The 13,434-nt window shown below is 47.1% G+C and overlaps 1 protein-coding gene across 1 annotated transcript in view; it reads right to left on the reverse strand.

Annotated features, from left to right (window-relative positions):
* Positions 1-13,434, reverse strand: part of DPYSL5 (dihydropyrimidinase like 5) — a 90,606-nt gene that overhangs the window by 38,322 nt on the left and 38,850 nt on the right. The window contains exon 2 of the mRNA XM_044261923.1: positions 10,879-11,143. Coding sequence (XP_044117858.1) covers positions 10,879-11,139 — 261 coding nt within the window. The 5' untranslated portion in view covers positions 11,140-11,143. The remainder of the gene's footprint in view (positions 1-10,878; positions 11,144-13,434) is intronic.

The raw sequence follows: 13,434 nt of genomic DNA on the forward strand, positions 1-13,434 counted from the left end.
CACACCTAATTGAGCTACCCAGATGCCCAAGATTTTATTTTTTAAGTAATCTCTACACCCAACGTGGGCCTCCAACTTATAACCCTGAGATCAAAAGTCAGTCGCACACTCCACCACCTGAACGAGCCAGGCACCCCTCAAACTATATGCCGTAAATACGCACGATTTACTGTATGTCAACTACACCTTCATCAATTTGTTGAGAAAGAAAAATTACATGGATTAAAACAAAAAAAAGGTGGTTTTCTAGATTACCAAATCATGACCCTCTTCATTCCATTCACACTCCTCCCCCAAAACAAAGTTCACCAACATATATTGTTTAATTTTTTTTTTTTAAAGATTTTAGTTATTTATTTGAGAGGGAGACAGAGAGAGAGAACAAGCAGGGCGAGGGAGAAGCAGACTCCCCACTGAGCAGGGGAGCCGGACCTGGACTCGATCCTGGGACCTTGGGATCACAACCTGAACCAAAGGCAGATGCTTAACTGACTGAGCCACCAAGGTGCCCCTAATTCTATTTCTAAATATTAATTGAGAATACTGTGGAGAGTTCAAAAGCCATTTATGGATTAGGAGTTGGATTCATTAATCTTTAGCGGTACTTCCAGCTCTAAAATTGTGTGTGTGTTTGAGCACGTGAGTGTGAGAATGTGAAAGTGTGTGAGTATGAGAGACAAAAACTCATCAGTGAGCAAGTTCTTACTATTGTTGGGTCACAGTTTTGTCTTTGTGTAGTCACTAATTAAGGATCATTATAGCTCCTAATTTTTAATTAACAAGAAGTATAAAAGGATCCGAAGGAGGAAAAAAAAATGTGCTTGGCTGTGCTGATCACTTGAGGGAATCACGAGGCTGAAACCACCAGGGGGAAAAGATTCAGCATCTACACACATTCCTACCTGTCCGACCGGACGTCATTCTAAGACGTGTACCTTACACTCAACACAAGACTATGACAGCTTCACATCAGAGCAACGGAAGCAAGGTTTGAGAGAAGAGATATTCACAATTAAGATTTTTGAGGAATTCCACACGGTTATGTTCAAATATTTCTTGAACTATTAAAAAAGATTTTTTTTTAAGAAAAAGGCAAAAGAAAAGGAAGAAAGATCCATCATTCATGTACTATATGTATCACTGAAATATACACGCAGTACATGTGTTTTTTCTTCTTTATTTTCTCTTTTTAAACCCTAAAGGATGAGAGTATGAAAGCAGAACTTCTTATACAAGGTATGAAAGGTTTTCAGTATGTCTGGGATCACAGAGGGGGCGTTCCTTTCTATTCTTGAACCAAAGATTTTAAGAAGCGATAATCTCTGCAGAGATGAATTTTTTGCAAACACTCTTCTAGAAATTGACAAGCTACTTGGTCACCATAGGAGACTTTTTTCCAATAGTAGATGTAAAATTTATAAGAAACAATTGATCTCCTCTTACATTTGTTCTAAGAAGGGTCAACCTGGCCTACATTTTGCCTGGCCAATTAATGTAGGTGTAGAATGAAAGTTGCTGGCAAGGTATTGTTAAAGTAACTGATTTGAAGCGGGGCATCTTTAAATAGCTCCTGATGCCTGCAGAGTTTATGACTGGCTATTTCTGCTTTTAAGAGAAAGAGAGAGGAGAGAAAATTATCTAGAAATCATCACCATTACTATTAGACTCTGAAATCTAAAACACATACAGTCGACTTAACAGTAGGAAGAGAATCCAACTTTTTAGTTCCTATTTGATGCCTAACAGTTTAATATGTAGGCTCATGAGAAAATGGTACAAATGTGTTTTCCAGGGCTTGGGAGCACGATCAAGTGATTGATTGATTTAATGAACCCTCATATAGGGCCTGGTAAGCACCAAGTATTATTTTAAGTTCTTTACAAATAGTAACTCGATGAACACACATAAGACACTATTATAATCTCCATTTCCCAGGGAAGAAATTGAGAGACAGAGAGAGATTAATTTGTCCAAATCACACAGTCAATATGGAGCTAAAATTCAGATTCTATAGTGGTCTCCTCTGGTCTGTGCCCATCACCACCACACTGTGCTGACATCCACCTGTTTCTTGAACATCTACTCCATGTTTCAAGCTACGTGGGTCTGTGGTGGGTCATGAGTTAAATGTAAATTATGGTCTGTGCTCCACAAATACTCTTCAATTTGGCCGAAAGACAAACTATGCAGGAAACAATCTGAAAGCCCCAAGAAGACAAATTATTTCAGCTGGCGAAGAGAAAGCAGGATCCTGGATTTGAATTAGCTGCAGGGAGAACATGGTGTAGGCTCAGTAGGGTAGCCTTGAAGCGTGCCCTCGGGTGGTGGAAAGGGACGGCCACAGGAGCGGGGACGTTCACAGGGAGAGAAAACCCCCTTGCGGATGCCTGTGCAAGTGTTGGGAATGAGGACTGGAGGGAGAGGCAAGGTCGTCTGAGGAGCTGTCCAGGGTGATGACCCAGAAATCCCAACTTAACGTCTTAAACAACAGGGAGTTGAGACAGGTTTTCAGGCAGGAAAACAACAGGAAGCGTGGAGAGCTGTGAAGTGAAGGATGGCCAAGGTGATTTTCAATTTAATAATTGTAAATATGGAGGGCGCCTGGGTGGCTCAGTGGGTTGAGCCGCTGCCTTCGGCTCAGGTCATGATCTCAGGGTCCTGGGATGGAGTCCCGCATTGGGCTCTCTGCTCGGCAGGGAGCCCGCTTCCTTCTCTCTCTGCCTGCCTCTCTGCCTGCTTGTGATCTCTCTCTCTGTCAAATAAATAAATAAATAAAATCTTAAAAAAAATTGTAAATATGGAGCCTTCAAAAGATTTAAGTAGTTGAAGCAAAATTGGTGGAGTGGATACAGACCAGGGCAAAATGTCTATACACTGGCCATAGTTTTAGCACGGGATACCCCCAGCCCAATGGTAGGCACATGACTCCCAGGGAACCACGCCCCATACAGTCCCCTCCCATGAGTGTGGAAGGGGCCCTGTGAATACGATGGGGCACCATCACCAGGGTGTTTTGTTATACGATCCAGTTGACTTTAAGAAAGGGAGATGATCTCCGTGGAGCTGAGGCTCATCAGATGAGCTCTTGAAGGGACGGGGTTCTTTCTTTCTGGCAAAAGAGATTCTACGTCCAAGGGATTTGAAACAGAAGAGGGGTTCAAAGTGAAAGAGCCTCTGTGGCGGCTTTGATGATGGAGGGGGCACATGGCAAGGAATGATGACAGCCTCAGGAGCTGAGATGGGACCTCAGCAGATAGCCAGCAGGAATGGGGGTCCTCAGCACTCCAGCGGCCAGCAACTGAATTCTGCCACGAGCACATGAGCTTGGCAGAGGACTGTAAACTCCATGAGGAAGCAGCCCAGCCAACACCTTGACTGTAGACCTTGTGAGACCCGGAGCAGAGAACCCAGTCCCACTGTGCCCGGACTTCTGACCTACAGAACCGGGAGCTAGCACGTGGGTATTGTCTTAATTTGTACGGAAGCAGCAGAAGATGAATACAGCCCTGCACAGGTGTTGGGTCCCCCTGGGAGAGGCAGGAAAAGGGACAACCTCCAGGGAAGCCACTCCATGAGGAGCCCACAGACATCTTCAGTGGGACTGTGGTGATTCTTTTTTTTTTTTAAGATTTTATTTATTTGACAGACAGAGATCACAAGTAGGCAGAGAGGCAGGCAGAGAGAGAGGAGGAAGCAGGCCTCCTGCTGAGCAGAGAGCCCGATGTGGGGCCCGATCCCAGGATCCTGAGATCATGACCTGAGCCGAAGGCACAGGCTTAACCCACTGAGCCACCCAGGTGCCCTGGGACTGTGGTGATTCTGAAAGGGGAGAGGAGCCTAGCTGTGTGGATCCCTGCAAGCAGCACAGTGCAGGAGGGGTGGCGGGTCTTCGGGACGGGCAGGCATGGTGTGGCAGCAGCCGGACCAGGAAAACAAGCTGGGAGGAGGGTAGATTCTGAGAGAAGGTACACCAGGGTGGCCTGCTGGCAAAGCCAGGGACACAGGCAGCACGGGCACTAGATGGACAGTAGAATAATTGCATTGCAAAGCCAAAGTGGGTGGATCTGAGAGCCTATAGACAGAGCCACGGGTGGGCCCAGGGTGGATGTGGGTCATCACAGTCTGGGGACCGACACAGATCATAGGCATACTCTGTGCTGGGCATACTGAGAAACGTTTTTCATGTATCCTTACTTAATCCCCACAACACCCATTTGTAAATGGCAAAAACTGTCAACATCTAAGAAGGATGTTATTCCTCCTGCAAAAAGCAGTCTCTGCTAACACCACCATTTCAGGGAGGCAAAGAGCTCGCTCTATTGTCTGCCCAGTGCATGTCAGTTCTGGAATGACTTCACCTGGTCCAGGCAAGTGTAGAGCTGTGGTGTTAAGGAGACCCCACATGCAGCCCACCGAGAGGTCACAGGCTGTCTGAAAGGGGTGACTGTCCTGCTCTGGGTTTTCAGAATCCCTGAGGGGCATGGTGAAAAGACCCTCACAGAGAAACCTGCATTCAGGTCCAATGATCACCGGGACCTGGGGCAACTCATTCATTTTTCATCAGTGGGAGGGTGGAACTCGATTTCTAAGGTCCCTTCCAGCTTTTTACAGGAATGAAGACACGAGTGAACTTGAGAACACTGGTGAATAAGCAAGACCACAGAGGCGTCTGGGTGGCTCAGTCAGTTAAGCATCCGACTCTTGGTCTTGGCTCAGGTCATGATCTCAGGACCTGGTTTCCATGCTGGGCATGGAGACTACTTAAAAAAAAAAAAGTAAGACCATAGGAGACTGAGTCCTGAAAATTTTTGGAGAGATAAAAGACTGTAAAGACATTTTGGCCAGAATTAAACAGAAAGGTACAGAGTACTAAAATTAAAAAAAAGGGGGGGGGGAAGTGAGAAGCATTTAAAGGGTTAATTCCAAAAGAGTACATTTCAAAGGCAAAGTAGAAAAACAATCTGCCCAATGGATAAATGGGTTCCTTGGTACGGACGCTGGCAGGCTGGACAGCGAAGGGAATTTATTTATGTCCCAGCCTGTCCTATCTCAGGACTCTGCCAGACAGGACCCAATCCTCTGCAGTGAGAGAAGGGGAGGGAGGGTCAGGACCCTCCACTGGGGGCAGGATGCGGCAGCTATCCAAACCCGTGCCACAGAACAGCCCCTGGGCTTGATCTCATGCTGGCCAAGCACTCTTCTTGGATTTGGCTTCCCTTGTAGGGAGGAATAGATGTCCTGCTGATGCTGATTTTGAGTTAATGGGCGGCTGTCTCTGTGACAGATGGCCCTGGCACAGATGAGAGGGAGTCTCTGGGCCCTCAACGAAGAGGGACAGACCCAGCCGGACTTCTATTTAATGACACCTCTACCATGGCCAACTTCTTACTCCCTGATGATGTCAGTGGGATCCAGACAGGAGGGGAGAATACAGGGCCAGGGAAATCTAGCAAGTACAGGGGCTCCTGGACCCAGGCTGGGATCTGGGAGCTCGTTGATCAGACCCTGGACTGTGAATAGAAGGAGAGAAGCAAATAAATAAGACTGGCAAGGACAAGGCAAAGTAGCCCGAGCTTTCAAATGGGATTCAGATGTCAGTTTGACATACAAGGTGAGGGTCAGGCCTGCAGGAGTCACAGCCAGGACCATGTGCTTTTAGGAGGGAAGAAAGTTCCTTATTAATCCACCTGCCCGGGTTAGAATCAGCAGGGATGCTTTCCGGAAAAAAAAAAAAAAAATGACAAAGGGGCACCTGGGTGGTTCAGTTGGTTGGGCAGCCAGCTCTGCATTTCAGCTCAAGTCAGGATCTCAGAGTCATGGGATTGACCCCCTATTGGGCTCTGCACTCAGCGGGGAGTCTGCTTGGGTTTCTCTCTCTCCCTCAGCCCCTTCCCCCATTTGCGCCCTCCCTTTCTAAAATAAATAAATCTTAAGAAAAACAGTATCGATGGGGGAAGAGGCAGACCTAGAGACACAGATTTCACCGATCTGGCATGGGTCCTGGACACTGGTGTCTTAAAAAAAAAATCCCCCAAGTCATTATTATTTTTTTAAGATTTTATTTATTTGAGAGAGAGAGAGAGAGAGCCCAAGGAGGGGGAGGAACAGAGGGAGAAGGAGAAGCAGACTCCCCACTCAGGAGGGAGCCCGATGCGGGGCTCGATCCTAGGACTCCAGGATCATGACCTAAGCTGAAAAGGCAGATGCTTAACAGACTGAGCCACCCAGGCGCCCATCCCCGTGTTTTTCTTTTTCTTTTTTTTTAAAATATTTTATTTATTTATTTGACAGAGATCACAAGTAGGCAGAGCGGCAGGCTGAGAGAGAGGAGGAAGCAGGCTCCCTGCTGAGCAGAGAGCCCAATGCCAGGGCTCGATCCCTAGACCCTGAGATCATGACCTGAGCTGAAGGCAGAGGCTTTAACCCACTGAACCACCCAGGTGCCCCTCCCTGTGTTGTTCTAATGTAGTTTGTTTCCAAGGGTTGAAAACCACTGGCCTAGAGAGTGGTTCTTAATATATTTTTGGAGGAAAAGGAGGCAGAAAAGGTACCTGGGAAGCTTTTCCCAATTGCCCATGCCTGCCCCCTCCATCAGCATCTTAGTGAAGGGGCTGTACCTACAGGTTAAAAAGCCTGATTCTGATCTTCCACCTCGCTGCGGCGGAGTCATTGGTGTGGTGGAGCTTCCAGGGCCCGCATTAACATTCTTTGTTATGTAACATCAGCTCCACACAAGAGAATAAATGTAACTTACAAGTATCTTAAGCAGAATAATAATAAAAGACCTCATGACCCCACTGAAATCCTGGACCTTTATAGACACAGTTGTGTTACTTGGCCTCCCTCCTCCTTCCTGCCCCCTGCCTACCGCCCCCCCCCTGCCGGGGATAAACGCCTTCGTCAATGGGGTCTGTGTTATTAACAAGCAGGTGGTCTTGACGCTTTGCTTCCAGGAGACGCAGGTTCTGGGCTGGGGGAGGGCAGGGCCTGCAGGTTGGGAGGGTATAAGAAGGCGGGGAGGAGGATCAAGGGCCCGGCTGTAAGCACGGGGTGCAGAGCCCGGGGAGCCAGGCAGAGCCTGCCACAGCCTCTGAAAGCAGTCAAGGCGTTTATTAAAGTGCTAGAGAAATCCCTTTAGACCCAGTACAATGGAGACCCAGATGCTCTCGGAAGAGCCAGGCTTTCAACTGTTTTGTTTTCCCAGCCCCGGCTGCCGCTGCCAAATTGACAGGCACGCAATAGCTCAGGGGGTGCAAGGTTCAAGGCTCCGCAGATCTGTTGGACAAGAACAAAAAGATGCAACTTGATCTCTCTTTCTCTCTAGGCTAATCACTAGGGTGAGCCGTTCCTTAGGATTAATATTCTATTATAAACCCAGATGCTTAAAGTGAATCAACCGCTACTTTCCTTCTAATGTACACAAAGTAGGTCAGCGTCAGTCTGGCAGGGAGCACAGCCTCTGAACGAGCGCCACAGGCTCTGTGAATAATTAAATGGACACGGGCCCCTGAAGTGGCACTGCAACAGGAGCACGTTTTCTGTCCCCAGGAGACTGTGGGTGCCCCAAGGAAAGAGGGTGCCCAAGTGCTGGGCTGTGGGAGCACCAGGAGAAGGGGAGATCGGCAGTGGAGGGGTGGGAGTACCACAGCAGGAAACCAGCTCTTGGGAGGCCAGGAAACAGAGGCAGAACTTGGGGCAGGGTCTACAGATGGGATCCAGGGGAAACCGAGTCCAGGGGAAACTGTGGGAGAAACCACGCTCAATCTGAGGGCTGGGGCACAAGGACATCACGATCCAGTCTTGCTTCGGGGATGGAGAGAACAAAGGATAGGTTTAAGTGACACCGGTGGCCAGGAGCATGGCTTGGGACCTGTGGGCCCTTAAACACTCCACAACTAGAGCCTGACACCGTACAGGGGCTTTTCTGAGTTTTCCGGAGGAGATGCACGTGCTGAGGTTTCCATCAGCTATAAAGAGCTAAAGGCTCTCTGGGGAAAAGCTGTCACTGCTGCCTAATGAGGTCCCAACAGATGACGATGGGAAAAAATAAGATGAAGAAGGCCAGTGTGCCCTCTGAGAAGCTAGTAGACAGCATGGTGACAGCGTGGCTTCTGACCTTGGACTAAAGGTCTCCCGGGTGGGGACAAAGCCACAACTTAGGGTGCCAGGTCTGAGCGCACTACAGAATAGCCCCCAGGTGCCTGAGTGGCTCAGTCGGTTAAGCAACTGCCTTCGGCTCAGGTCATAATCCCGGAGTCCTAGAATCAAGTCCCACATTGGGCTCCAAGTTTCACGGGGAATCTGCTTTTCCCTCTGACCTTCTCCTTGCTCATGCTCTGTCTCAAATAAATAAACCCCCCCACCCCGAAATGGGTGCGTCCATTTGGGGAAAGAAGGACAGGAACATTCACAGCAACTGTGACTAGCAACCCCCAACACCCATTGGTAGGTACCATGTGGGACATCAAACTGCAAAGCACTAAAAGAGAGTAAAAGTACAACATGAATGAACTGCACAAAATTAACGTTGAGCTAAGGAAGCTAATGCAAAGGTACAAACCACCTAATTTCATTTACATAAAGTAAACAGTCAGAACCCATCTATGTTGAATATACTAAAAACTATTGACTTCTACACTTTAAATGGGTAAATTGTATGGTGTGTGAATTATAGCTCAACAAAGCTGTTTTGGTTTCTGCTTTTTAAACTGTGGTATTACAAGTCAGGGTAGTGGTTATCCTTGGTAGGGTGCAGTGACTGGGAGGTGGCATAAGAAGGGACTTTGGTCTGCCAATGTGTGGCCTCTCGATCTGGGCACTGGTTACGAGGGTGTGTCCAGTGTGACCATTCCAGATACTCAGAATTTGTGCACAGCTTGGTACTCGGGCTATGCCTCAACAAAAATAGCAATGACAATGGCCACAAACCAAACAGGCCTGGCCTGGCTCCAGGACACGGGGAGGGGCAACTGGATATGCTCATTCCCTCTGGAACCATCCTGCTCTAGCATATCCTGTGAGAGGAGCCTGTAAAAGCTGATAGGGATGGGATGCCCCGTTTCATCAGTGAAGCATCACCCACAGGTCCTGGGGAATTCTCAGAAGAGAAAGTAGGAAGGATTTGCCTACGGCCTCTCTTCTCTGGGCTCCGCCAGAGCAGGTGGATTTGGCCCCACATGCTAGAATACTAGTCCTGAGAGCATCCTTGTCTCAGAACAGGCTAGGCCACGGCCACTGTGACTCCTCCCAGCCCAGTCTTTCAAGGATCTGGTCTGTTGCTCCTGGACTCGGGAAGGGGGGATGTCTTCAAGGAGACCTAAATGGCTAGCTGCCCGAGATGGGCCAGCCCTAGAACAGTGACCCCAAGGCCAGCATCTGCTTGCCCCAGCCAGGCTCCCTGAGGGTGGGTTTGGAGAGCCTTGTCAGTCGCTGGAGACTGAACCCCCAGAAAAAGGGATCCTAATAGCATGGAAGAAGGGCTCCCTGAGAACTCCAGGTAGAACAGAAGTGGGAATTTAGGGTGCAGAGCCACTGGGGATTTGAGGCTGTGGGCCAAAGTAGGACAGAGGGCTAACTATAGTATAGTTAGTCCTGGGGAGTGTTAGAGGCCAAAGCCTTTGGAAGTTAGACAGCGTAAGGGGCTGCCTCCGGGATCAGGGACTTACAGTCCTTGAGATTCTGATTTAATTCTGCATTTTGCATTTAACTGACTGAGTGGCTCAGTCAGTTGACTCTCTGACTTTGGCTGGGGTCGTGATCTTGGGGTCTGGGCTCGAGCCTCATGTCAGGCTCCCTCCTTGGCAGGGAGGCTGCTTGTCCCTCTCCGTCTGCCTCTTCCCCAGCTTATGCTCTCTCAGTCTTGGACTCTCTCTCAAATAAATAAACTCTTTAAAAAGAAATCTTTGTAGGTGACTCTGATGCATAGCTGGGTACAGAGACCCAAATAGATAAGCATCATTCACTGATTCACTCAACAAACATTGACGGTAGCTACTCTGGTTCCTGGTCAAGGCCAGGCTCTGGGAAGGCAGAACAATATGGTCAGGTCTTAAGAAGACCTTAAGAAGTTCAGTGTTCACGGAGAGTCTGGCATGGGACAGATAATCACAACGCAGAGGAATGGCAGCGATAACAGGTTATGGGCACAAAATAAGGATAAAAGAACCCACATGTGACTCTTTTCGCAAACTGTAATTTCCTCCTAATTCATTTGTTTCACAGGCCTGAATTTTTGTGTTTTGCATTCAGTAAAGTCCAGCAGCTCAGGCCCAGCTCAATAATTGTAAATATTGGTCCATGACCACTCGAAAAGAGGCCCACCACCAGTTTTTTTTTTTTTCCAGCTGTTTTTAAAAATAATGAACAAGCTAGGAGAGATAATACAAGGTAGCTAGCTATGTCTGTTTCATAATTAACTGCCACTAAAACCATCTAGAAGAGGCATATCTCTTTGTCTCCATCTTTGGGGAATTTATTTAGCTTATCACTCATAAGAGAGTCCATCAGATCCATACCTCACTCCCGTCACACACATGCACAATAACAAACACCAGCGAATTCTCTTCTTCTAGGCCGGCATGACATGACACAGAAACGTAAACGTAAAATCAGTGTCCAGCCTCAGTTCATAGGTAGTAAGTGATGGGATCAGTAAAACAGAACCGCATTTTTCAGCCCGACTGCTTTTTGGTAGTCATGGAGATCTAGGACATCTAGCCTGGAATTCCCTATGCCAGTTGCCACAGTGGCCCTGGGAGAGCCCCCTTCTCCTTTTAGCAACACAGAGGGGTCCATCCTGTTCACATGGGTCTAGGCTGGAGCAGCCCCACAAACGGAAGAAGCCAAAGGGAAGGCACCTTCAGCAAACAGGAGCATTACCTTGGTCCCATGGTAGAAGTCGTCCACACACGTAGCATTCATGAAGGTCTGATGGAAGTGGGTGCTGGTGTCAATGCCTCCAGGGATCACCAGCTTCCCAGTGGCATCGATCACCTTGGCCCCGCCAGGGATCATGAGCTCACGGCCCACCTGCTGGATGATGCCATTCTCTATGTAGACATCAGCCTCGTGGGTGCAGTCATCGTTCACCACCTTGCCTCCCTTGATGAGAATCCTCACGCTGCCTGAATTGGCAAGCATGTTCCTAAGAAAGGTGAGAGGGAGGCACTGGTCAAGGTCAGAGTCCCGTTTCACTGTAACCAAGGTTCCACTTCTTCCCTTCAGAGCCCAAACTCCATGGGTAGAGTAAGTGAGCAGGGAAGGGGAGGAAGTTTCTCCATAGCCTAAGAACATCGTTTCTGCAGTCGACTGGGGTCCCAACTCTCCCATTGGGATTTACTGGGAAGCATGACACAGTGGCAGTGAGGAGGAATCTGGGGCCCAAAGAAACATCAATGTAGGTTCAAAAGCATTTCCATACCCACTGGGTTGTTTTATTCTCGAAACAACCCGAGGAGCTGCATTTTACCAATGAGAAAGCGAAAATTGCTAAGTAAGGAATCAATGGCTTCTAAGCAGCCAAGTCAACCCAGATGCTTTGTATGACCAATGTCCCCATTACACCATATGGTCCCAAAGATAGCAGGGGCTCCGGGAGCATGTCTCTGTGAGCCAAATTCTCTAAGCCTTCCCGTTGTTTAATTCATGTCATTCTTCAAACGGATTCTGCTTCAGCTCACCCTCCCATCCTTCCTCAAGGCTACTACCACACCGAACCCCACAGCTGGCTGCACACTTAATTAGCTCATCTGTAGAGCTTTGGAAAAGCACCTTCACTCAAGCCCCAACCCCAAGATTTAGCTTTACTTGCTCCAGATTGGGTCCCCCAGAACCACTATTTTTAAAAAAGCTAGAGAACTTTACCATATGCTTAAAGAACGAATGCCAATCTCTCGCAGAAAGGAGAAGGAAACGTTCCCAACTCATTTTGTAAAACCAGTATTACTCGGATACCAAAGCCAGACAAAGACAGTACCCAAAAAAGAAAACTATAGAGTAATATCCCTCATGAATATAGATACAGAAATTCTTAACGACATATTGGCAAGTGGAGTTCAGCAATATGTAAAAAGAATTTTACACCATGCAAATGGGGTTTATTCCAGGCACGCAGTGTCGGTTCAATATTTGAAAATTTAATCAATGTAATCCACCATATTAACAGGCTAAAGAAGAAAAATCACATAATCGTACCGCTTGATGCAGAAAAAACATTTGACAAAATCCAAACATCTATTCATGATAAAAGCTCTCAGAAAAGTAGGAATAAAAGTTAACTTCCTCAACTTAATAAATAACATCCATGATGTTCTTACCTAGTTAGCTAACATCAGACTTAATGCTTAAAGACTGAATGCTTTCCCCTTACAACTGGGAACAAGGCAAGGATGTCCACTGTTTTCACTGCTGTTCAACAAAGGGAGTTTTAGCCAGCTATTAAAAAAATGAAATGAGGGTGCCTGGTTGGTTCAGTCTGTTAAGTGTCTGCCTTCAGCTCAGGTCATGATCCTGGAGTCCCGGTATCGAGTCCCACATGGGGCTCCCTGCTCAATGGGGAGTCTGCTTCTTCCTCTAACCCTCTCCCCTCTCGTGCTCTCTCTCTCTCTCTCAAATTAAAAAAAAAAAAAGAAATGAAATAAAAGGCATATAGATCAAAAAGGGAAAAAATAAAACTGTCCCTGTTTGCAGATGACATGATCATCTTCGGAGAAAATTCCAAAGAATCTACCAAAAAAAACAAAAAACAAAAAAACAAAAAAACAAACCCCTCTTAGAACAAATAAATGAGTTTGGCCAGAATGCAAGATACAAGACAAACATACAAAAAGTTAGTTTTTCTATATACTAGCAATGAATACATGTGCATGCAAAAAAATTAAAATGCTTAGACATAAATCTAAGAAAACATATACAGGATTTATGTGCTAAAAACCACAAAATGCTGATGAAAGAAATCAAAGATCTAAGTGGAAAGACATACCATATTTATAGATTAGAACACCCACAGAGTAAAGATGTCAATTTTCCCCAAATTGATATATACTGTTTAATGCAAAAATCTTTTGTAGATAGAGGCAAGCTTATTGTCAAAGTTTATGTGAAATGACAAAGCTAAAATAATTTTGACAGAGGCGCTGGGTGGTTCATTGGCTAAGTGTAAGCCTTCAGCTCAAGTCATGATCCTTAGGCCTATGTCTGGCTCCTCGCTCGGTGGGGAATCTGCTTCTCCCTCTCTCTCTGCCTCTCCCTCTGCTGGGTGTCTTTCTCTCTCTCTCAAATAAATAAAAATTAAAAAATAATTTTGAGGGGCACCTGGGTGGCTCAGTGGTTTGAGGCCTCTGCCTTCGGCTCAGGTCATGATCCCGGGGTCCTGGGATCGAGCCCCGCATCGGGCTCTTTGCTCAGCAGGGAGCCTGCTTCCTCCTCTCTCTCTGC

The sequence above is a fragment of the Neovison vison genome, chromosome 8 (genome assembly GCF_020171115.1).
Source record: "Neovison vison isolate M4711 chromosome 8, ASM_NN_V1, whole genome shotgun sequence".
NCBI classification, from domain to species: domain Eukaryota; kingdom Metazoa; phylum Chordata; class Mammalia; order Carnivora; family Mustelidae; genus Neogale; species Neogale vison.